The sequence below is a fragment of the Anser anser genome (assembly GCF_964211835.1).
Source record: "Anser anser genome assembly, chromosome: Z".
In the NCBI taxonomy this organism is placed as follows: Eukaryota; Metazoa; Chordata; class Aves; order Anseriformes; family Anatidae; genus Anser; species Anser anser.
This window is the reverse complement of record NC_139723.1, coordinates 2,002,127-2,028,009: the sequence shown is the minus strand read 5'-3', so window position 1 is coordinate 2,028,009 and position 25,883 is coordinate 2,002,127. Positions and strand designations below refer to the sequence as shown.

At 37.0% G+C, this 25,883-nt stretch overlaps 1 protein-coding gene across 13 annotated transcripts in view; it reads right to left on the bottom strand.

The window, feature by feature from the left end:
* MCTP1 (multiple C2 and transmembrane domain containing 1) overlaps positions 1-25,883 on the bottom strand; it is a 277,914-nt gene that overhangs the window by 69,995 nt on the left and 182,036 nt on the right. Inside the window, exon 17 of one of the 13 annotated variants that reach the window (XM_083816838.1) lies at positions 430-14,087. The exons of the other annotated variants lie outside the window; for them this stretch is intronic. Coding sequence (XP_083672964.1) covers positions 14,016-14,087 — 72 coding nt within the window. The 3' untranslated portion in view covers positions 430-14,015. Of the gene's footprint in view, positions 1-429; positions 14,088-25,883 lie in introns of those variants that run through there. 13 annotated transcript variants of the gene reach the window in all.

Sequence of the window (25,883 nt, the reverse complement as noted above, 5' to 3'; positions counted from 1 at the left end):
GAAGGAAGTTTTGTTTTGTTTTGTTTTTTTCCCATACCCTTCTAGGTTTGCTTATACTGCTTTCCTACCTGAAATTTCCCACCAGTGCTTTTCCACATTTAATGGAAAATTATGATGTTAATAAGCAGTACAGCTTTCAGGAAAACAAGACACTACGTTGTACTGACCTGTCCTGATCACAACAAGGGTGAAAAAAAAAAACAAAGAAGGTGGTAGGCTAAGTCCCAAGGCACAATCCTGATCTGGCAGTAATAGCTGAGTATGAAATCCTTACCCCACAGAACTTGTAAGAAGGCTGTTGCACTAGATGGACCACGGAAGCCACTGCCATGTTCTCCAAAGCCTCCCCATGTCCCCTCAGAATGTGGATAACCTCTTTTATTTCTGCTTTTTTTTTATTTTCTCTTTTTATTTCTGCTTTTTTTTTCTGCTAAAAAATTATTTTATTTTAGACTTGTTCTGTCTGTGAAGAAGGCCACGTAAGGGTGAGGCAGCATGCTGTGCGTGAGTTATTCAGCTTACCTTCCAGTCACATGAGACATGGCTAAACCCCAGTGAGTTTGTACTGCCTAGAGCACTGCTTCCCGAGCTTCTGAAATGATAGGCTATTTTGAGTTATTGCAATTTCTTCCAGACTACCACACACCCTTATCATCAAACTTTTAAACATATACACTTTAAATATGGATTTATACCTGGGAAGTACTTGCTATGGGAAGTGACTACAAATCACAGTTTGAGAACTAGTGGTGTAGCATGTTGTTACAGAGCACGATAAAAGATAAAGAAAGCAACAGAACAAATACAATCTGAAACAAAGGCCAACATAATAATGAGGTTAAAAAAAAAAAAGAGAGAGAGAAGTAACACAAATAAGTATAAGAACATACCAAATCAACAGACGTTCTGGAAAGTTGTATGTACTCCTTATGTTTCAACACTAATCAACCCATGCAGTTACAAAAATAAAGACAGTGTCAAAACCCCATCAGATAATTATATCACTTCTTTCATTCCTGTCACTTTATTTCATACTATTCAGTACTACTACATAGTGTTCATTATTTGTGAAATAACATTAAAATTGATGGGATATAATATGTTATGTTGAATGAACTTCAATTATGAGGTACTTTCTTTAATTTTCTTTAATATAACTTCAGAGCAGGTAGTACAAGGAGGTAGAGGAAAACAAGTTCTTATATTTCCTAACTACATCTACACATAGGCTTAGCTATATCGCTCCATATGAATAACAATTTCATTTCTAAGAATAAAAAGAAAGACAATTGGCTGAATTACTTCTAAAGTATATTTTTATACTTGAATATATTAGTATTAGTTTTACAGAACTTATTCTCAAGCTGTGATGGCAATTTTTGAATACTTAGTAGGTGGGTGTTTTTTTTGTTGTTTTTTTTTTTTTCTTCTGCACTGCAACCACCACCATGAAATTGTCATTCCCACCTCAAGAAGAAAAGAAAAGCAGTACATGTTTTCTAATAATACTCTTAAGTAAAAAGTAATACGGTGGTGATGTTGGCTTTTTAAGTCCCCCAAACCAACACGAACTAAGATGAGTAGAAACGAAGAAGGAAAGGTGTAGAAACACAACTTTGCCATATAGGTAGACCAGGAATTCCAGAGGAAAAAAAAATCTCACCAAAATTTGAATTCAAAAGAAAAAAGAAAATACTTTCTATATGAAGTCTCTGTCTTAAAAACTCTTTAAAATCTCCCTCCATATTTCTGCAATCTCCATTTAAAAATTCTTCTGAAAACCACTTTTGAGCTATCTGAATTTAAACATACAGATCAACATTCAAATACGTTGGTTTCACAGAGACAGAGGAATAGGCATGCGTCCCACATTCAGCATGGGACAAGGATGTAATCATTTCCTCCTGTAATTCCTTTCAAAAAATGCATGCACTGCATACATACGTGCATGTCTGTGTGCGTACAGATGGAAGCACACACACAGGAAGAAGAGAGGGACATGGGTTTGCTGCACCTCTGCCGGTCAAATCACCTTCTATTTCAGTGTCTACATATAAATTTTGGTGTCAAAGTGCCTACATTTTGGTTATTGCCTTTAAAATGCAGAAAAAATAATAATTTAGTAGTCCTTCAGCAACTTCCAGCTCTTCCAAAAACTATAGCACCAGTGAGAATTCATTTCAGTCATGAAGATTGTGACATATCTGGAGAAAGCTCTATTTGCAATTGTTGGAATATCATTTGCTCTGACTGTGCCCGCTTCAAACACCAGAAAACAAAAGCTTATTTTCTATGCTCTTGCTTCTCGCTACCATATGAAGGCAGGAAACCCCCAAATGCTGTAGAATTATTTTCAGTGTCAATTTCTTGTTTATCACATTTTCCACCCTATCTATTTTTTAGTATCTGATAAGTCTCCCTGGGATCTAGCTACATCTCTGATAAAGAGCTGTTTGACGACTGCATTCTTGACACAAGCTTTCTTACACATATTTTATCTGTATGTAAATACACAAAAAGGGCATAAAACATATTTACAAGCACAGGTGTTCCTGATATCATATTCAAACACATATACAAAGGAAATGTATGTATGCACTCATATACATACAGTAATACAATGGGATTTCCATGGGGAAATGTGAAACTTATTGTTAAAATGTCTGTCATCCATGTAAGAGAAACAGAAATGAGCTGGGCATTAAATTTGCATACAGCCCCAAGCACCGAGGTTCCTGCATGTGCAGTGTTCTCCTGTTCTTGATGACGGGCATATCTGGCAGGAAGAGTCTGTCAGGATTAGCTCAGGAAAAAACACCCCCAAGGAGATAATTTGAAGACATACTGAGAATTTGCCTCAGTACATGAAAATAAACATGAAATTCACTGCAAACTATGCACACTAAAAGTTACCACAAACACTACGCCACACACCAGGGGATAATCTATTTCAGCTAATTAACACACAGCCACACACAGCACTGTGAGAAGTGGTTGCCACTTAGGATTGATTTAGGTCTTGCATTGCTTAAATAGATTTAGAAAGAAAAGGTCTATTTAAACGTTGAGACAGAGAGGGGGAAAAAAAGATAAAATTAAAGTAGCTGTGAAATAAACAAGCTCAGATTCATTTGATGGCTTAGCTTTCTAGTGAATAACAAGACAATGTAAACACATTATTGCTACTGTTACACTAAATACCCAAAAGGTACAGTGCCCTCCATTTTAAACCTGATTTTCACAAAGTAAATTCCAACACTCTCTGCTCCAAGTTACAATTAAGATTTTGTTTTCTTTATAGCTATAGCCATGTTAAAAGTGTATATTTTAATAGCAATACTGGCTGTTGAAGTAAAAATTGCTCCATCTTAACATTCAGGTAGAAAACAGTTAAATATTACGTTGGCTATAATTTCATTTTTAAAAAATGATATAACCAATATATGGAAACACCTAGACCTGAAATCACCTTGGATAAGAAAGTGAAATATTTCTTTCTCCTTTCCTTGTCTTTTCCCCCACCCCAATCCTCTTTTTCTTGCAATTTTCTTGCCAGGAGACAAGTGTGCGGCCATTTCATAACATTTACATTCTTAACACATGCATGAAGGAGGAAACACAATACCATATCAAAATTAGGACATGAAAGCACATCTCCAAGAGTTCACGGGTACGAGTGTTATTGAGCATCTTTACCACCTTTAAACACTAACCGAAAACATTCCAAAGATCTTACATTTCTTCGCTGGCCAGCAAACTTAACTGCAGTTATTTCATGGGCAGTTCGCAGGTACTGCTGGAGAGCAGTAAAAAAGATATGACTGAAAACAAAGCCAGATGAAGAGTGCTCACCTGCCCACAAAAGGTTTAAAGTGAGAATGAAAGCCAAGGAAATAAAGAGGGGCCAGAGAAGTACCCGAGGAAAACCAAGGTAGAGCTCAGAGTGCTTGCGCAGTGTGCTCAGCCTTTTGCACATTGCGTTGCCCAGGTCAGTTGCACGTTACTGAGACCCCAACAAACGTGGGAGTGCCACTTGCATTTGTGCTAAGGACAGAGGGGAACAAGGCTGTATGAGAATGTGAATAAAATCTAGATACTGGCAACCCTCATTCATTAAAATGGGTATCTTCCAGTACGGATGTGTAACTCCCAAACTGAACATTAATTCCCGATGTCCAAAATGTTAAATTTCAGGGTTCAGAAAAATGAAGCCTTAAAACCCACAGATGGAGCTATAACTTTTGAGAAGTGCTGGATAAATCATAAGATCTCTATTAGAATTAACCAGCAAAAGTTGTGAAACTCCATCCCTAAATACCAGACACCTAAACATATGCAGGCCATAGGCATGCAACTTCTGTTCTGGAAAGGGATCCTTTCCAGATGGTCACGAACAGCCACCACCCAGCTAAAGACAGAGATAACAGTGTCAGTGTTTAGAAATGCCCGAGCAATACATATTTCCCACTGCATTGACGTTATTTTGCCAAACTGCTACAGCAGCAAGCAGTCATCTTTTATAACAGTAAGGTGACTGCTCTTTCGTATTTGCTAAGTGCCTCTGAAGGTCTAACAGCAGCCAGTGGGAAACACTAGCCATTTTGCTTTAGTCCAGCATATTTACCATATATGTTCTGGGAAGAGAATATGGGCAACGGAATGAATGATGCCTCGTCGTTGGGTCAGTTACAGACAACAACGTGGGGACAAAAGTAGAGTTTGTTATGGGTAACCAGGATGAAGCCAGACTATTAGTTTTTCATCTCAGCAGGAGGAGAAACCAAACTGAGCTTTTACTGGTAGGTCCTTTTGATCTTCCCAGTAGAAGAGAGGTAACAGGAGGATTTACATTTCATCTCGGGGTAGAATGATTGCTCTGGTCTGCAAGTAAAAGGACAAGTTATAACATTGTACTATTGTTGATTGGTTTTCCTTTGAAGACTTCAGATTAGAAAAAGTTCAGTAAGTAACTGGCAAAAGATTTAAAACCCATAACACTTAAACTTTATTGATTTGTGTATGAAGAACTCACTTAGAAAAAAAGAAGATAATTTTAAGATTTTTTTGCTAGGATTGCATCTTGGCACCACCAAGACTAATTGTAAGTTCTTCACAAACACCAAAGACTAAGGGGAAATAGGATAGAAATGGTGTAAGAAAGGTCTTTTATGGATCAGTTTATAGTAACCTTTAAGTACTGCAAGGTTTCCAAACAACAGTGTTTGCTGCTTTTTAAACAGCTGGGTATTTTAGTCTGAGCGCTGTTAGTTAATATATTTCTCACTAAAATGAGCAAAAAGATCTGGTGACCTTCCTTTTATGGAGGCATGAATAACCTAAAAGGGTACAGCTATTTCGGAAAGCCAAAAACAGAGCAGCATTTCCATGCCACTTTAAAATAGCGTCATACTAAAGTCAGAGCCTTCGAATCACAAGGAGCTGTCTGTAATTCTCTTCAGTCCTCTTCTCCTAAATCTTACACGACTACACTACAAATTCAGACAAAAGCTTTCCAGCACTGGCAAAGAATAAACCCTTTCCTAGTCAGGAAAGTACTACAAAAATGACAGCAATGCACAGAACAGTGCTAACCGAGCCGTAGTCCTTCCAGTGTTAAAAATCTAGAAGCGGTGAATTCCAGATCCCATCAATGCCAATTCAAACTGAATGAACATGTCATTGCTATAAAACGTCATCCTTTCCCTCCTAAAAGAATGAAGTTATCAGAACTCTGCCCCAGCATACTGGTCCCTGCAACAAAATATCCAAAAGTTGATCTAAAAATGGTGTAAACAAGTGGAAAACCTAATAAAGTAAAAATCCCGATGTAAAACTAGCCTAAAAAGAACAGAATCCGGCCTCGGGTTTTTCCCATCGTACAACAAAGTAATACTCGTAATCCCCTAAAACAGTACTTCAATAATGTTTATCCGTGTCAGATTTCAAAAAGAAAAATACATTAAAAGTAGGACCACAATACTCAGTGTCTGCTTCGTGAAAGCTTGTGATTGCATTCCAGTTATTTCCTTTGAAAATTTGATCTTGTGTCTTGACAGTGACAAATCGCTGGTCCTTTGCTCAGTAGACCTTCCTGATAATAGAAGATATTCTTCCCCAAGAGAAGGAATATTTCAAGCAAACACATTCACATGGACTGAGCCTGCCCTTTTCTGAAAAAGAGTTTGATCTAATTGCTTGAATGTCATCATAGGACAGAACATCTTAAAACTGATTACCAGGTAAATTTTAAACGACTTCAAACATTAAAAATGCTTACTTTTCTTAAGATATTGTTCATAATATCTATAAGACACAGGTTTTATATCACTGTAATACCCCCATGCAAAATGATAGCAAAGTACTATTCATATTTTGAATAATTCTTGAAAAACAACTAGTGGGCTTCAAAGAAGCAAGAGGAGAAAATGGGGAAGAAAAAAAAAAGTACTATAGCAGTTTTAGCATATGCTTATTACGAAATATTGCTTTATTCTCTGAATGGACATTTTCTTTTAAGTTTAGAGGAATCTACCGTAGTGGCATATAACTGTATTTCTCTGTAATCTTTCTGCCAGAGACCCCAGCAGATTTTTACCTAGTCCTATCTAACTATGAAAAGTTAAAAAAGATAACTTACAGCATATCCTCCAGACAAGCAGTTAAATGGTTTCCTGTCATGTTTTGTGTAGCCTTATTTTTTCCACACACTGAGAACAGAAATACAGAGAATGTAATATACGAAGAGAAACTACCAGCCATGTCTGTAGACAGTTTTTTTCTTGCTTCACAAATTGATACCTATGTATGACCTGCCTATGAAATATCTGGCATGAAAAAAAAAAAAAAAGCATTGGTGTGAGGATGTAATGTGAGACTTAAAAATAAAATGTTGCTAAATTGATTTTTTTCTAATGTGTTGATGGAGGAGCTTCCTTTCCTCACACCACTGTTTTTTCCTTCTCCTCCCTAGGAGTAAAAGCTTCTGTTTCACAGCAGCCAGTTGTGATGAGCTCCTCCTCCTGGGCTTCCTGCTTCCCTGAGGGACCCCCATGCTGGAAAATGACTCCCCTGCCTCACCAGCTAAGATACGAACATTTGCTACGAACACCAGATGCCTTTCTAACATGGCCACTGGCACGACAAATTGAAGGAAGGCCTTAAAAAAAAAAAAAAGTCAGCTTTTCTTGTTAACCATGCTGCACGTCCCCAGGCAAAATAACCAATAAAAAATACTCTCGTGTCATTCTTTTTTTCATGCCTGGATTCCTTTAACAATTTTAAAGATGAGGTGGTTCGTATTCTACAAAGGAAGCAGACAAAGGGTGGCTCAGTTTGTGCAGGAACTCAATCTGTGCTTTATGACAAAAATGCCTCCTATTCTAGCAAGGAGAGGAGAGGCTGAAAACCCCTGTGCTGATTGTCCTCATTTGTCTTTTTTTGGCTGCTGCAGTTAGTCAAAGGTTGGTTCCCTCCTGCCTGCACCTCACTTTGCCCATTCTAACTCGCAGTCAAACACTCACACAATACGATTCAAAATCGGTTTGTTCACAAGGAGGTTGGCTCGAATGTCTGGTATTCCCTTCTCAGTTCAGCACTGCAAGGACAAAAACACTAAGTGTGTACATTAACAGGAGCCGGGTATGATTTTTTTTAAACATGGCTTACTGAATCCCAGTAAAATTAAGCACAATCTTAGTATAATAGAGAAAATGTCAACAGCTATATTCAGTATACCGTGACCACTGCTTATGGTGATACACAGATCGTCTTTGGCATGGCCTCTTAGGAATAAAATAATAAACCTAAAAACATCCTGTGTTAAGTGACAGAAGAGAAACTCCAAAGGAGAATCAACTCTCATTTTAAGAGATGGCATGGTATTGCTGGGTTCTGGAAATGGAAGCAGTGATATTATGCAGCACATACCGGAGGGGGAAAAAAAAAAAGTTAAAATCTAAAGATAATTTGCAGAACAGTTTTCTATCTGAACAACCCTGCCTTTAAAAGTAAAACCTATATTACTTTTATTTCTATTTTATTTTATTATTTTTTTGGTAGTGTGTATTTCAGAAGTTGAAAAGCAGTAACAGCAACAAGGGTGAGTGGACACGTCCCCAGCAGGGCAGTGTCCCCAGCAGGATCAGGCCCACGGCAAGAGGAGTGAACGCGGCGCCTTGGAGTTTGTTCACAGCCTCGGAGCTTTCCTCACCAAAGTCCTAAAAGAGATCACGTCGAGTATTTTGCAGAACAGAGAAGAAAATGTTTAACAGAACTGTAGACCTATGCAAATGTATTAATCCGGGATGGACAGTAAGCTAAAACTAATAATTACGAGAGAGCGTTGTACCTCCATGACTCCTCATTAGAGCGCCTGTTGTGCCTTCCCTCTACCAGTCCCACAGAAAAAAGGGATATGTCTTAAGAGAGAAGTGAATCATAAGGCCAAACAACCTAATGCATAATCTTTAGGCTACTGTTTTAAGATCACAGATTGTCATCAAAGTCTGGAAATTATGCAAATAATACTTGCTACATTTAGAGGTCTGCACAAGTAAAGACTTCCCGACCTAAATAGTAATTGTGTCTCCAGAAAAGGCAGTTATTTTTTGTGTGATGCAAGGGTGCTACCTACAGGTCTGAGTGGATAATAACATTCAGGGAAGATAAGGAAAAAAAAAAAAAAAAAAGCCTACTTTTATGAGAAAACAGCACAGCACTGGCATTCTCACTAAATTAAACCCATCTTCATTTCAGGCCAGGGAACATATGGAATTTTTTTACATCTTTACACCTGAAGATTTCAGTAAACCCAATTTAAGCCTAAGTCTTACAATGCTGCTAATATTTTTCTACCTAGGTTTAAATCATTTTTACTATCACAAAAAATAGGCTTTTTTTAATTGACAAAAATTACATAAAACCTATGCCCTTCTAACACACGTTTCAGACACCTTTTCTGAAAAATAATTTTGGCCGTAACTATTCAAAGATTAGGATTCGGTGCTTGGTCTTGCAAATACATTAAGTTGCTGGACAAGACGTATTTGTACCATCTTAAATTTACTATTCTCCTATATCTCTTGTATAATCAATGCTCCGTTCAATACAGCACAACTGTCTTGAGAATTACTTACAATAGTCTAAATACAGCAGTATTTACAGTATTTTCAACATAACGAAGAGATGCTTGGAAAACTTCATTAACCTAAGTGCATGCTTTTTCTTCTGTGCATCATTTACACATGCATTTTCCTTTGCACGTGAAATAAAGCAAATACCTTATGCATATGTGTAAATTTACTCCTGGGACAGCATTTCTGATCTGAATTGAACTTAACGATACACATTTAATGGCACAGGCTCAGAGGACTGTTAAATGTACAGACCAGCGGCCCTGCGATGTGCCCAGTATTCTGCAGACACCGCTGCAGTATACATCTAATAGATAACCGTAACTGCAGCAGCAGCAGCGCTGTCTTGCATTCGTGATCGGCTGAGAATCAGGCAAGCCATACAGTTCAAAAGTACATCCTGCTTTTAAAAAAAAATGTGACATCCTTCCTTTCTTTCTTTCTCTCCTTCCTTTTTTTTTTTTTTGAACGTTTTCCCAAGTTGTATAAAAACAGTAAGAAAAGATCATTAAATGCATGTTATATTACACAACACAGTAATAACTGAGAATATTTTCCTTTTAGATACAGAACGCAGAGCTTCTGTTAAAGACTATCATTTCATATCCATAGTGACAAAAGGACATCACCCTGTCACAAGTACAATTAGATACGTTTTAGTATCACTGCAATGCTATGAAAAGGGTTATTTGAAAATGATGCTTTTTTTTTTTTTTGAGATGTTTTGTCCAAATCCATAATACTTTTCAGGGATTAAACATCAAGATATTTTCTATTTGTATCAAATAATTATCGTATTCAAAATTAATTATCTGATGAACTGGAAAACTGCTTTATTTTACAGTCCCAGTTGAACGGAGTGTCTAGATTAAAGTATGTGTCTGAAATAGTTAGGATACATTATTAAGTACTTCCAGCTTGGCTAGAAACTGCATTTAAAAAAATAAATAAATAAACATGATAGAGGGTTTGGTTAAAAAAATACAACAGTTTCAGGAAAAAAAAAACAACAATGTACTGATGTAAGCTATAGTATGAAATGAAAAGTATTCATCAACGATATGTAACTTGCTTTATTCTCAGGCAACTAAAATATATCTTAGGGGAAAAAATATTGATCCTACTAATATTGTTACTGATTTGAAGTTCAAAAAATTTTACAAAATATTCAATTATTGATGATTTGCGGATGAAAGTTCAAAGATAGTTGTACTGAAAACCATCAGATATTCTTTTCTCATTTCAATAAATTGGGAAAAACTTGTTTACATTATTTTAATAACATTATATATATATATTAGTAAGATTATATCACAATTAAATGAGCGCTATTCTACTTTAATTATGAGGATAATCCTGAATCATTTTTTTTAATAGAAATGTCTCAGTATAATTAAACTGTTCACAGGACATTTTAATGAATGTTGAAGAGAGAACCACAGTCTGTAATAGTATATTCATAACAAATTTGCTCTGAAATTAATATTTAATTCATTTAAAAATACTTTATGCCTCCTATATAGTTATCCACAAATTATTTTAAGTTGCCTTTCCCACTGACTGAACTTATTCATATTTTATTCAGTTCTCCCAATTTTTAATTGCATCAGAAAGCTCTGTGAGCACAGTTAGTGGTAATGTTCATGGGTTGCTAGAGAAAAATTAATAAAGGGAAAAGTTCCTACGAGTTGTCTCATTAGGCTAACTAAATTTTATATCATATGCTCAAATTTTTTTTATTAATTACTTGTCTGGGACAAACTATTGTATCAACATATAATATCATCTTGGTGCACCTTCTATTTTTTTACATGCAAAGATACATTTATTTTTCCTCACCAGATATTCTTAATCCACAACCAATATTAAATTCCTCCAAAAAAAAAGGAGATGACACATGACTGAAACACCCTTCCGCTCCCTCCTGACTCCATTTCATGGTGGAAAGAAAGCTATGGTCTGTTGGTTATTGTAAAAGAAATATTTCTGATAAGGAAAAATCAAAATGAATCAGTCACATACAAATAAATAATATCGTTCTTAATTTTGCTGTACACAGGTGCAATGCACATATTTCTAACTTCTAAATCTTAAGGACTATTATATAAATTGTAACTGACTTTTAATGTAAAATAACTGGTAAAACATTTCTATCTGGCTCTGGTTCTTCATGTGTGTCTTAACACTAACTTCTTCTTCAACTTGCTGTAACATTATGTTGCACAAATTCTCTATCAGGAAAACTGCTGTCACTTTTTTCTTTGTACTTTTCCCTGAGACGTTTACAAAGTTCTTCAGAACACCAATCAAAACTTAAGAAATAAAATAAAAACATTTCCTTTATGAAAGCTCAATGACCTTTGACATCATTCACTATTTAGAAACCCATAAAAGAATAGATAACAAATATATGACTCACAAATTATCAATTATGAAAAATAATCTGGAGTAGAATGCTACACTAATGCAAAAAGATGGATTACTTGTCATAAACCAATAAAGCTTTTGTTTGCGAATCCAATATCTCATTTCTTTTCTTCGTGTTGGAAAACTTAAAATGATTTCTAAACTGCATTAACTTAAAAAAAAATGCATCTATCATAAAGGTGAACACTGAAAACGCCCCCAGAAATAATCTGTCATTTTTTAACCAATTTATATTTTCTTTTCAACTATCAGTCCTAAAAATCAAAAGTCAGCAGAGACTAGATCCATCACAGAGCAACTAGGTACTTGTGCACTTTGGGGTTGCACACGAGTGTCTGTTTGAGCATCCGGACCTCAGAGTGGTCTCAAAGAAGTGCCATATTTGTCACTGCCAGGCAGACAACGGAATTTAATTAGTCCATAACTACTTATAGAGCACAGGCAGCTGCTTTTTGAAGTACTCCACATGCATTAAAACTCTTCAGGGTCTGGGGCTTGCATTGCTCTGTAAAACTTAGGAATAAGGAATGTTTAGGTCTTTTTAATAGGAAAAATTAGAGAAAAGGGGGTGTCCACAGAAAATAAAATAAATACCAGCCCAGGAGTACGACAGTGCCGTGTCATCAGCTGTTGCGGGGTTACCTATGAAAAACCCTGACTGGTGATGCAGCAGACAATTCTTTACAACATTCTTTGACTGGCAAATGACAAGATTGCTCAAATCAGGAGCTAAAACAAGATGAGCTTTATCTCCATCCAGAAATCACAAACTCCCTGTGCAGCCTGCTCAGCCTTTTCCCTTCTCTGCAAATTGTGAGACCAGCACGTGTGGCACAATGTCAAGGAAAAAATGAAAATACCAGAAGGAATACAGCTGCTGTGATACGTTTATAGGAATAACTGACATGACTCTTAGTTCCAGTTTAATCTGTGACTGTCTTTTCACACGTAACTTTTGCTTTGCCTATGCCAGAATCTGTAGTTATCTCTGGCTGACTAACATCGGTTTGGTCAAGACACCTGATTTTAAACACTAGAATTCGTAACTATCTTGCACTGTGAGAATCAGTTGAATGATTTAATTAAAATAATTTAATTTAAATTAGGCATATTAGAGATTCTAAGCAAAGGAGCAGAAGGGCGAGTGCAGTGATCCAGAGGCAATGAAGCATACTAACCAGAGATTCCCAGGTTCAGATCCTGGGGTCAGATATTCACTGCCTGCTCTCAGCTTGGGTTGGGAGTGTGCCTGGAGGTGGCTTTTTCTGCATTTGGGAGCAGGGCTGAGTGTCGGGGGGGATTAACTACATTGTCACTCACTAATGACAGCTGCCAGCTGATTAGAAACCACATTAAGTTCTTAGCTTTAACTTTGCTAATCAGTAAGATCAAACTCCTACAACTGGATTTTTTTTTTTTTCTGTTAAAAAAAGAAAAGGGAAAAAAGGAGAGAGAGAAAGAATATGAAGAAAGCAGTTTGCACATTTGCCACCTAATCTGGACTTAAAGCAGTGAATGAAGCAAGTGCACAACCGTGAAAGTGAACTCCGATGGAATAAAATACCCTGGCTGGCGTGGATCAGCTTTACCAGCACCGCTTGGAAGGGCTGTGTTCCTGCGTGTACAGGACAAAGGCTTTAAACAATTAATATTATCACTTCCAGTGTTGAACACTTGATTGTTCAACGGATGTTGACAAGCAAGAATCAGCCAATAAAAGTGAAATTTTATTGAAACACTTTGACATTATGTTTTCAAGAAAGTGCAACTTGAGAATAACAAGGCTCTTCTAAGTTTACTGAGAGAAAAGGAAAAATAACAGATCTTGCAAAAAAGAAGAGTTGAGTAGTCTATAATGTAATCATTCTGTTGGTCAAGGCAAAGTATGCATTTACTTTCAGGAACTTGTAATTTTCGCCGTATTCACCGTATAGACAGAAACCTCACTCTTCCAATTGTACTTTTAAAGTAAAGTCAAAACAGACGGCTAATGCTAAGATCATAATGAATTTTTTTTCCTTTATACCTATGACCGATAAGGCCGCTTTCGGAAATATAATGGTTACACGTTGCTTTCATGGCTTTAACAAACTCTTATTTCTGCCTCGCATTCTATACCGTGTAGATCCTATTTGCGCCCATTCAGTACTAAATTACAGATAAAGTTACAGCAAATTTGTTTTCTCAGAAAAGCAGTGAGGCCTAATATCCCAGGAGTAACAACAGCCTTGTCATTCATTCAGAAGCAGCACTGGAATAATTTTCCCCCAGAAACAAGCGATTCTTGCAGTGACAATGGGCCTGTTCTTAGAGCTCTGAATGGGACGGGCTCAGCTTGCGGGTGCTCAGGTAGGGCGGTGAGGGGGCACCTGACCCTGGCGGGCAGCGGCTGCTGTGGTAGGTAACTTCAGCGAGCTCTCCTGGGGGCTTCAGCTCTGAGCAAGCGAAGGAGGACGCTCAAGCGCACCGGTGATTTACGGATATTTTCGTACCAATGGAACTGAGATACCTAGTAAAAACCTGACGCAGCTGGGGAACAAAGCAAAAATGTCTTAAAAAGTTAGAAAACTAACCCCCATACAAAACAGTTCTTGGACGTGAAAGGGATACCTACATACTGACAGGCTGCCAGTGAGCTGAAGTTATCTTATGAATGCTTTAGCTGATAGACTGTGATGAATAAATAATTTTTGATATGTTTCACTGGAGTCGCACTGGCGAATTAATACAAAGCATTAAAAACACTCTTCAGATTGATTTCAAGTTGTAATGCTAGGAACGTAGTGACATTATGCAAAAACAGAGCTCAACAAGCTCAGAAGAGTTTTCATTAGTCACCTCTTCTTGAAAATAAATTCCTCCAAAATATTTCTCTGTTTATATTTCTGTGTTCACTTATTACAATATTATGCTACTGTTCCTAAAAGATGAAAATCAAGCACATTTAGGGAATAGTCTTTGAACGTTCTTAATATGGCCTTACACTGTTAATCATTATCTTGGGAAAATTATATTGTTTTATATACTAATACTATGACATTTTTATTAACTCATAATCCCTCTGCTAACAGTCATGCTTTTAGCAAGTAATAATTAAGATGGCAGCAAATATTAAAAATATCTAGTTTTAACTTCAGTCACGTTAAAGTAATACAGCATCTGCTAGAACTAGAGATTCTTAGAGGAAAAACAGCAAAAAAAAATACTGTGTACCAATCAGAGTATAATTGTTCTTCCTTCATTAAAAAAAAAAAGCTTAAATAATCATTAACAGTAGACTTTACAGTACTGACCACTCATCTTCAAAGGAATTCACTGCTTTTAATTATAAAAAATACATTTTGCCTGCAAATTGAAGAATTTGTCACTGTAAAATAGAGTTCCAAATGTGTGCACCTGTGCCTTCTGGTCTGCAATAAGGAAGAGATTTGCCCTCACCTTATAAAATGAAAGAAACACCAGAAAGGAACAGACCTCATGAGGGACAGAGAAAGAACAGAAACATTATACAAGCTGACTTTATTAAGATGAGAGTAGTTCAGAAAGGAGTGTTTCAAACAAAGCTGACATCACACATTCATATACTCAAAGACTAAGAAGAAATATTAGTAAAGAGCAAAAACTCCTGCATTAGTACTGCCAGAGCTACTACTAAAGTAGAGATTTACCATCAGCTTAATGTGTTTATCCCTCAAGTTTTACTTAGAGGAGTCATACTGAGGGTAGAGAATCAAAGATATGCATTTATATTGGCAGTGGTGCTGGTTTTTTTTAATCAGAACTTTCCCAAGCATACAGTGCCACTGCCTGTAACAATGAATGCAAAATACATATTCAGTATATCAAAACAGAATTAATTTCATTCCTTTTTGAGCACATCTCTTTGGTAGCTTTCTATTTTTTTTAATGGGGTTAGGAAGCGTCTGTCTGTGTTCATTAATGAGCAGTGTCTACTTACGGAGGCTAGTCAATTAGAATTGGAATACAGGCTCATCTAATCACAGCAACTATACGGCTGTGGAGAGAAAATCATGTCTTGTATTCAGTCAGTGCTGCACACTAATTGCCCAAGAAGTTCCAATTGCATAATACCAGTTTTAACACATAACTTTGCAGTGCTAACAATAGTTGTGAGAGCAGTGGTCAATGTCAAGACTAAATTATGCCTTTTTTTTTTTTCTTTTGCAGATTAGTGGATTCTTTCTTACACTACTTGTGTCCCTGGAAAGCAGTTTGTGTCTTTTAACTTCAGAGCTACAGTAGTAATTCTGCTGATGTTATTCATAGAAACTTACAAATTCAAGATCTGCCATGCGGTTGCAAGTCTATTGAGTATCACGTGCAACCATTTCGCTTAGAGCTATTAATCCCTTTTCCTCTTCAGTAACAATTCTGATCACAAAGTTAGTTATCTCTAATGAGTAAGTGTTAATGCTTATTCTGGAATAAATAAAATCTACCAGTGAAACCAAAATAAATGATACTTTTGCTGTGCTTCCTTGTTTAGTGCAAAACTATAAGCAGATTTTGGGATATCAACACCTACTATTTTTCTTCTGAATGTTGAATACTAAAAAAAAAAAAAAAGGAATTGTTTATATCAAACAAGTGTCTATTGAAGTTTATAGACTTTTTACTTCAAGGTCAACTGGAATTCTGCTTTCCTGCAGAAGCTAAATCACCTAAGTATGACACTTGGTAAAAACGTAGCGTTTTCCCCACAGTCTGAAAGAGCATTTCATGTATTTAAAAACTACCTGCACAATATTGTTTCTTGCAAAAATACCTAATTGAAAGGACCGAGGCAGTTTTGTTTACTCATTGCTGTGACCAGAAAAAGAAGTTAATGTGCAAAATAGGCCATTACTAACACCTAACCTTTACCAGTAACACAGCTAAGGCTACAGCAGGACTTTCCTCACAACTTTGTAACCATCAGTTTGACCTGTAATTAAGAAACCTAAATGCACATTCTGCCTAGGCTATGCTGCTCAGTGACGCCTTGTCACTGAGGAGTGCAGCTGTTGCCTTGGGCCAGCACCAGGGGAAGGGGAAGAAGAGGGGTCCAAAGAGGGCTTTCCAAAAAAAACCTGATTTAATGCTAGCTCTTTGGGTATGGAAAGCACCCCGCATGGAAACAATGTTTAACCTGACCAAACTGTAAAATAAGGGTTATGTTAACAAATGTGCTTGTGTCTGATTGAGGTGAAAAATGAAAAAAAAAAATAAATCCACCACTTCAAAACTTCTTAAGTATTCTCCTGTTATACCGTGCTTCAATGGTTTACCCACTTGAAATTTCAAGATGGCCTACTCTCCATAATTGTGCAAATCAGGAGTTTTCCCACTTTAGGAAAAGCTGCCCAGATGGTTTGTAGGACTTTCCTAGACGAATCTTACGGGAGCTCAAGGCACAATGAAGGGGAACAGCACGAGGACGTGTCCCATTTCCAGCCCCAGCGAGGCCAAGAGAGCTGATCAGCTGCCAGGGTCACCCCAAAACACCACACACCAGGCCTGAGGCAGGTCTGAGGCTTGGAAAGAATGGCTCCACAATGACTTGTTCTACTTCAATTTCTTACTGTCCTGAGGGAAACAGATTAACCACTCCTTCTCCATGCCAGGCCTGCTAGTTCTGGACATGAGGCGCCACGAGCAGCACTACCCGTCACCATCCTCCTGCCACCCCCTGCCCAGAGGGAAGCAAACTTTCAACCTCTTCCCTCCCAAACCTACCGATTTTGGAGTGGGAAGCACGCAATATCGCTCTTTTGCCAAAGTGTAGGGTAAATCTGTGTGTGTCAGGTTGTCCCCATTTTAGGAACATGCTGCGAAACTTTGTGGGTAACTTCTGCGATGCTTACTTAAGGGTATTTTTCTTTTGGGGCTCTATTTACAAACCAAGAAGACCAATTACTGTTAGTCATACAGCAGGTGCAGCACTAGTAGAAACAAATTATTTTTTATGCCTTTTTTTTTTTTTTGACTGATGGTCTGGATTTCAGTTTCTGGCATGGATTTCAGTTTTTGCAATCAAAATTAAAATTATAAAATTACATGTTAAACAATATAAGTAGGACAAACACTTTAATTGTGTATATTTGAAACGTTACAAGATTTGAAAACATTACATGTTTTTACTCCAGTAAAACTGAGCATACTGAAAATTACTTTTTTTTTTTTTTAATTCTTCCATCCAGGCACAGATGCTTATATATCACCTATGATCTACATACTTACTAAGCAAGCAACTAATGTATAGAGATAAACACACAGAGGATGTTTTAAGGATCATTAGAAAGAAACTGGTAGCTTCACTTCTGGACAAGCTGTTTTCCTAACCCTCCTGCATGCAACCTTTGAAACACTGCTTCTGTATTTAGTTTTCCTCACTTGGGCTTTTCTCAATAGCATACAATATACCCAGTTATTGACATTTTACTACACTGAAACATTTCATAAAATGTTAAATTATATTATTTTAATTATTGAAAGGTCCTGTAAAGCCAATGCTGCCCATACTTCTTTCACTCCAAGGCAAACAACTATAATACTGCTGCTAAAATAAAAAGTTAAATCTCTTTATAATGTGATTTCAAATGTGTTGATTATCATAGAATCACAGAATGGTTTGGGTTGGAAGGGACCTTAAAACCAACTCCCCTGCCATGGGCAGGGACACCTGCCAGCAGCCCAGGCTGCCCCCAGCCCCATCCAGCCTGGCCTTGGGCACTGCCAGGGATGGGGCAGCCACAGCTCCTCCGGGCAGCCTGGGCTGAGGGAAAAATTTCGTCCAAATATCTAATCTAATCTAATCTGGTTCTTACATGACTCATAACATAAAGATGACGAAAAAGTTGAGGTATGTCATAATTCACCCATGTACACTACTTAATGAAAGTTTAAATGGCCAAAATGTCTTGCAACGGCTGTGAAACAACAACTCTAGGAACATAATGCTAAGGTATACAACTACTTTGTCCTTTGAACACTGCTACTAAATAATTATCCAAATATAATATCCATGCTATATGAACTTTTTTAAGAGCTAGATTTTGTTGCTCTTTATGTATTTATTTAACTTATTTATTTGTATGCAGGAGAGTGCTGAACACTCAGGATTAAAGTGCTGACAAAAATACATGATGATTGCTTGCTGCGCAACTCCTCTCTGGTCACATAGCCATGCTGGGTTAGCTGCATCCATCCTGCAACTCACTCTTTTAGTAACACCAAGCAGAGAGAGCCCCAGCAACATCAGACAGCCTGGGGACACCTACAAGCTGCTCTCAACAATAGAGACTCCAGAGCCATGCGTGGTTGTTAGCTCACTTATCTTCAGCAGGTAGAGGCAAAGGAGGCTGGGCATAACAAAATGACAGAATGAGGTTGGAAGGGACCTCTGGATCCATCTGCTCCACCGCCCTGCTCAAGCAGGGTCAGCAAGAGCGGGGTGCCCAGGACCATGTCCAGGTGGCTTTTTAAGATCTCCATGAAGACAACCACTCTGGGAAACTTGTTCCAGTGCTCCGTCACCCATGGTCACTCATTAATGCACGGTATGTTATCCATTAATGCTAGAAAATGGTTGGTGGTCTTGTATTCCCACAGGGAATAAAATAAAAAGGCATTCAATCCTGTACATTCTCAATTGTCCTCAGAGGAAGGAGAGAACACTGGTAATATAAACCTTTCTTTGTCCTCCCTTCTCCCCACTGCCTGGGCAAACGGCAGTAAGAAAATTGTCCACATTTATTTCTGAGGTAGTTTGTCTGAAAAAAAAAAATCTCTTTTCTCAGATATGATGCAGCACTTTCATATGTATAAAATATTAAAATAAAGTTAAAATTTCCTAATCCATCTATCAAAGATTGTACTAGGCTCTTTTCTTCTGACTTTGTCAGCATTTTGTCTACAGCACAGTACTAATATTGTATTGATATCCATACGTTTTTATTTAGCATTAATTTTAACACAACTATACATTTAATTCTTCCCTACGTTTAATTTTGCATATTCAAAACCTGTCATAGTCTTTTGTGACAGTAACATCATTTCAGGGTATTGCTGTATGGAACTCACTCCAGACCCAAGATTGTAAATCATGTGATTTGGCTATCTATTCTTTTGCTCACATTGCTGCCTGAAGAGGAAATTTAGGCTCATCTTGTAAACTTTTTGGACACACTAAATATAGGATTTTAACTAATCATTTTTCTTAATTTCTGACAAATCATATTTCGGTGCATCAGACGTTTTTGTATATCTGGTTTTATCAGCACTTTGAAAGCTTTAATAGGCAAATACTTTCAGTGCAAAACTGACAGTTTTCTAAGTAGTGAGACAAGGAAAATAAGTGGGAAGAAGCCTCTGGTAGATAAGGGAATGCCCAGCCGTGATAGCAATGCTCTTGTCTGTTGTTTCCAGTTTGAGAAACCATAAAGGCTCTTCACCTCAATTACTCATGCTAAATAAGGGAAGTATTTCCTTACAGTACACAGGTGCTTTTGAGACTAAGTACTTCAAGATCCCAAAGAACTCACAGTGGAAGCTAGGTAAGTACCCAAAGCAGATATGCAGATTAAACAAACAGCTATGGGAGCAATTTACGTGCCCAAAGGTAGAGATAGTGCCACTTAAGTTGCTGTGGGGTGGGTATCCCAGTCACTCGGATGGCAATCACAGATGTGACACAGAGACATGCCCTCCTGGAACAGCAGCTGGACGGCACACAGGAAACACTAGGCTGCCTACAACGGCATCAAGTCACCACTCAGGCAATGAATCACAATGCTAAATTGATTTAGTAGCCATGTATTCACTCTACAAAGGAAGTAAAATGAAAGTTAATTTTTAAAACAATATAAAATACTAGAGGAAATTATTAAACATATGAATATTGCCCAGTCCTTCCTTGTATCAGACTTGCAAGCACACTATGTGCCAAACACACTGCATCCCAGAAGTCATCATATTGTGGAATATGCATAGATTAATGACATGTTTCTTTCCTATCCCATTTTCCAAAACCTGAAATGCACACTTTTGCTGCAGAAAGCTCAAATCCCACTGTATTTTTGCATCTGTCTCACACAGCTCTGCTGGTGTATAGAAAATCAGGAAAGAGGAAACATGATTTAGATTGCTTTTCTTTCTGTTTGCTGTAATTCTGGAAAAACAGAATGGCAGCAGTCTAGTATACCTTATTCTCTTTCCTTTTGGTAGGGACAGACCTGATGAAAAGCTGAAAGGCTCTTGTACACGTGTGTGCCCTGCACTGAAAAAGAATCTTGTACCTGGCCTTGCTGCTACCATGTCGCTTTACCTCTGCAAAGAGGTACCTCTCCTGAGAACTGGCAGTTTTGACACCAACAGGAGTTTTTGGAAAGTCTTTTTTAGGATGTAAGAGGTTTTGCAACTACCTTACCAGAACATCACCCGATTTCTAATTCTAGACAACAGGTGGCAAAGACAATCCAATGAACCACTTCATCGTGTTTAGTAAAAGGCAATTTGATGGTGTTTATATGTCAGATCCCCCCAAATGATATCAACTAGGGTAAAATCCGTGAATTCTTTAATATATCTCCTAAATTCTGATTATCCCAAAATAACAGTGTGAAAAAAAAGAAAAATATTTTATAATTAACGCAAATGCATTCCTGCCTCCTGATGGTACCATCTCAAGTTTCTCCAAAATATAATCTTTGTCCTTTAGCATTTAGTGAAAGCTGCTTCTGAAACGCATCGTAGTGAGAATTTCCCTTTATAAAAGGGAAAAGCTAAGCAAGTAGACAAAATTATTTTACTGTCTCATTTCCTGCCACTGACCAGTTCTTTTTTTTCTTCTATTTCCGTCACAGTTTCAGTTAATTAGCATGACACCACTGCAATTAAACGGTGTGTGTGCAAGAGAGCTAACACTTAATCAAAGGCTAGGGATATTATTATGTCATTTACACACATGAATTGTGTAACATTAGAAGACAAAGGGAAGGTGAGTTAGACCTGATAAATGACTTGGATGCAGGGTGCACCACTTTATCAATATTTCAAGGCCTAAAAGAGAAGAATATTTTCTGTGTGCACGCATGCACATGTATTGAAAGATTCAGAGGAATAAGAATGTAAGGGCATGTTCACAGAGAGCAGAGAGCATTAATTTGAGGACATACTGAAAAGTATGTGTGGGATCAGGTGAGGATACTCTGCTTCCAAATTAGAAAGGAAACAAGTTTATTTTATGAGTAACAGTTAAATGTTCAAGCAGGCAATTAAAGTGCTTTACTGAGGCCATTTTGGGATACCAAATACTTTGAAGATTATATATTCCCTCATATTTCATGTTCAATGTTCCTCTAAGTAAAATATGTGGTTCCTTTTAGTTACTCAGTTATGAATTGTACTTTAAAGGCAAGGGGACATTTTTGATAATGCACATCTTAAACTTTTCATTAAACTACCAAATTTAAATTCTACCTTTTTGTGCACTCTGACATTTTTGTCTGGCATTTTCATTAATTTTGCGACATACATAAATGTAGCTGAAATGTTAACTGATCAATACTTTGTCTCTCTCATGTAGCACTAGAGCGAAGCTCCCCAAGGACCACGCAGCAGTACAGAAATTAAATGTGTAAAATATCAAATGTTAATGTTAAACACAGCAGCACTTACTGTATAACGACTGAAAAGGCTAAAAGAATTCCAAATGGACAGATGGTAGCACAAATTATCTACAATCACATTTAAAGATTAAAGTTTGTCCCGTAAAATAATTCATTGACTCATGTTGAAGTGTGTCCTTTTACTGATAGCTCAGTTGTCCAATTATTTTTGTGCTCATTACAGTGAGAAATGACAGTACTGGGAAAAAAAAAAAAAAAAAAGAGTACACTTTTTCCCCCTACATGGCACCCACTGACATCTGCAAGAACACAAATGTCTGGTCAAGAAACTGCCGGAAATTAGGCCCAATTTAGTAGACAATTCAGTGCCCACAGTAGATTAATCTGAAGAGGAAAAAGAACAAAACAAAACAACTTTTGCATACTCTAATACAGTTCTTCTGCCTGAAGTGAACTATATTAATTATGGAATAAAAGATATACAAAAATTAACTGCTCAACTAATCTAGAAATCTGCATTAAATCCAGCAAATCAGGTGAATTTACAGCAAAGGCTCTCTGCCTGTATTCTGTTCTTTTACACTGTATTTAGGTGCTTAAGAAGGGTAAGTGCAAAGAGGTGACATTCTTAATTATCTTGGAGACAAAACAGGTCTATGTCTGACAGAGTAAAAGCTCCTTTGCACTGAAACCTTAACTTTGTTGCTACGCATTTCCTTTATTTAACAGGACAGAAAGAAGGAGGAAAGAATATAAAACACAGTAGTTCAAATCGGAAGTCACATCACTGTGGCCAGATCAACCTATATTTCATGAGCTGTTTGCATATGTGGAAAAAACAAACAAATGAAAAAACAACTGCAAAACAACCCACAAAACAACACAGCTTAATATCATGTCACAATAAGATCATCACCAACAAATAAGATCATCACCAACATTTTAAAAAAATTACATCCGGATAGCAATTAGTCTTCTACTGTGAATGACTGAGGCACACAAAAGGGAAAAAAAAAAAAAAAGAAAAAGAAGACTAAACTTTAAGTCATTCAGGCAAAATCCCTAGTGAAGGCAATGAGCTTATGAAGTACAACAGAAACAGGTAAAATAACTGCTTAACCTAGGAAATGCATAATCCAGAATGTTGAAAACTTAGCTTCTAAGTCTCTGTGCTTCTAAGTACAGTTTGTGAAGCACCAGTTGTTGAGCTGGCACTTTCAGATAGCTTTGAGAAAGGATGAATAAGGAACACCATGATAAAGCTCTCAGAAAGCATTTCCTTTTTAAAAACGTCTCAGATAATTTAAAAGTTTGAGACGTGTAAGTTCTGGAGTATAAATAACCAGCACTTTTAGTGTTTCCTGCTAACATTGTGACTCTCCAAGAAGAATGATTTTAAAAGAAACTGCAGTGAACACTTCAGTGTGCAAAGAGCATAAAGCAGACAACTGTAGCTTATTATAGAGTCACCATATTAATCAAGGCTTTCTGTCATTTTCCAAGAGCAGTCTGACTTTCCAGGACTTCTCTCTGATTATAACTAACCCATTATATTTGTGAAAACTGAGCTAGTCAACCAGAATTTCTTCTCATGTGGTCTTGTGTAGCAGGGGCCCCCCTGGAAAGCAAAGACATGGGGTAAGGTATGAGAAAAGGGTGCCTGTAAGTGTCACTCTAAGAATTTGGGGCAATATGAGGTCTGAAAAATCAACGCTCACATATTTAACTTATGTGAAATGGATGTAAGTCACTGTTGTGATATCATCTGTCAATGTATGCCTTCAAATCCAACAAGAAGGAAGAAATGGTTAGTTTAAAAGTTTACTTCTAGTACATTATTTATTAGTCTGCCTACAGAGCTGGAAACCTACAGAATGGCCTATTTCTCATCTCCTTTCTGGGACTGACATTTCACTGTGACATTCTCTAACCTCTGGGAGACAACTTCACTATTATATAAATCGTATCTTCTCTTGAAGTGATGAAAATGATACATACAAGTACAGCTTTTTTATAAAACCTACTGAATTGCAGCATAACCTGTGTGCAAGCACAACTCAGTACTACATGTGAAAGTGAACCACTCCCATGAAAGATACGAGATTTTTCAAGGACCCATAATACCTCTTGAAACTCCAGAAACCAGCTAAATTCAAGCTTTACAATCATGATAGAAGTTCATGGAGATACAGCTTAGCTAATAAAAAATGCGCTATGGATGTTTTGTCCAACAGAGGGATGATGTGATCTTTGGACAGAACAACATCAGCTTGAGAAGCACAGATAAAACTTCTGGATGCAGATCAGGAGCATATTGATGAAGCCACAGTACTGACACTGACAATAATACATCCTCTACTATCACACAGCAAAATAAATACTAAAAGAAAACTAAATAATCAACAACAACAACACAAATAGCTTTTTATATACGTATAATCAGGAACAAAATTCTACTGCAACACTCTATAACTACAATAATAAAGTACACTCCCTACAGCCCACTCCACTCAAATTCTGTGCCTATGCATTTCCAGCTACTCTCTATCACATTGAATGTGTTCTATGATCAGAAACCACCATGATTTAATAGCAACACATCTTTTTGCATGGCCACAGCAGTGCACCAAGAGAAAGAAATAATTTAATTTGCCACAAAGAACAGCATGTCATTCCATTTCTCTTTTCTTCTACAGGTAGGTGTTCCAAATGCATTTTAAAAATGCTCTTGGACTGATGAATATTTACAAACTGGAGCAGTAATAGCAGCATAAGCATATGAGTTTTATGTAGGCAATGCATTTTCCAATGAAATTTTGGTCATCCTAAGCTAAATATACTCCAAAGTATCCTGTTTTGCTGCTCCAATGCCTAGTTTGATTTCTGCAAGTTCCAGAGACCCAAGCTGCAGGCACCTAAGCTCTAGCAGCATCACCACACTTTCACTATAATTATTCAAAGCAACATCAGAAACATTCTCTGTTCACATCTCTGATGAAGAAGTTCCTAAATGCAGTATTCCGGCCAATTTCATTAATCTGGATGTTCCAGAAAGCATAACCATGCATACATTTTAACTCCTCGTGCAACTCCCATATGCAAAAACCAAACAAACAGGAACTCTGGTCTCATTTGTAGCTTATACAGTTTTGAAAATTAAAATCAAAAGACATTCATCTGAGAAACACAATCTGTGATAAAGCTTGGAATTTTCCAAATTTAGTATGAGCACAAAGGTTAATATTAATGATGGTAATGTTTATGAAGACATATTAGTTTTATTTAAATTATTAAAACCAAATTTACTAAAAACTGAGCTATGATCAGAGCTTGATGTTTAAAAGGTTTGTTTGCACTAATGATTTTAAAGTTTTTTGTTTGTTTGGTTGGTTGGTTGTTTTTTTGTTTGTTTGTTTGTCTTTAATCTAGCCAAGGATATTAATTCTTAGTAATCAAGCGCCTACTTGGGTCCAGAGTTTGTACTTCTACAGAAGTTACAGGTGTAGCATATCGGTATGTAGAAGACAAAATAACAATAATATTATGCCTGTGATATGCAAAAGCACCTGTATTAAACAATAAAAGCAAATTATAAAAATATAAACATTATACAAGGGGAACAAGCAAAAATTAACAGAAGTAACGTGTGAGAAGCTCAATATGTATCATCCCATACTTTACCAACTGTACTGTGTCA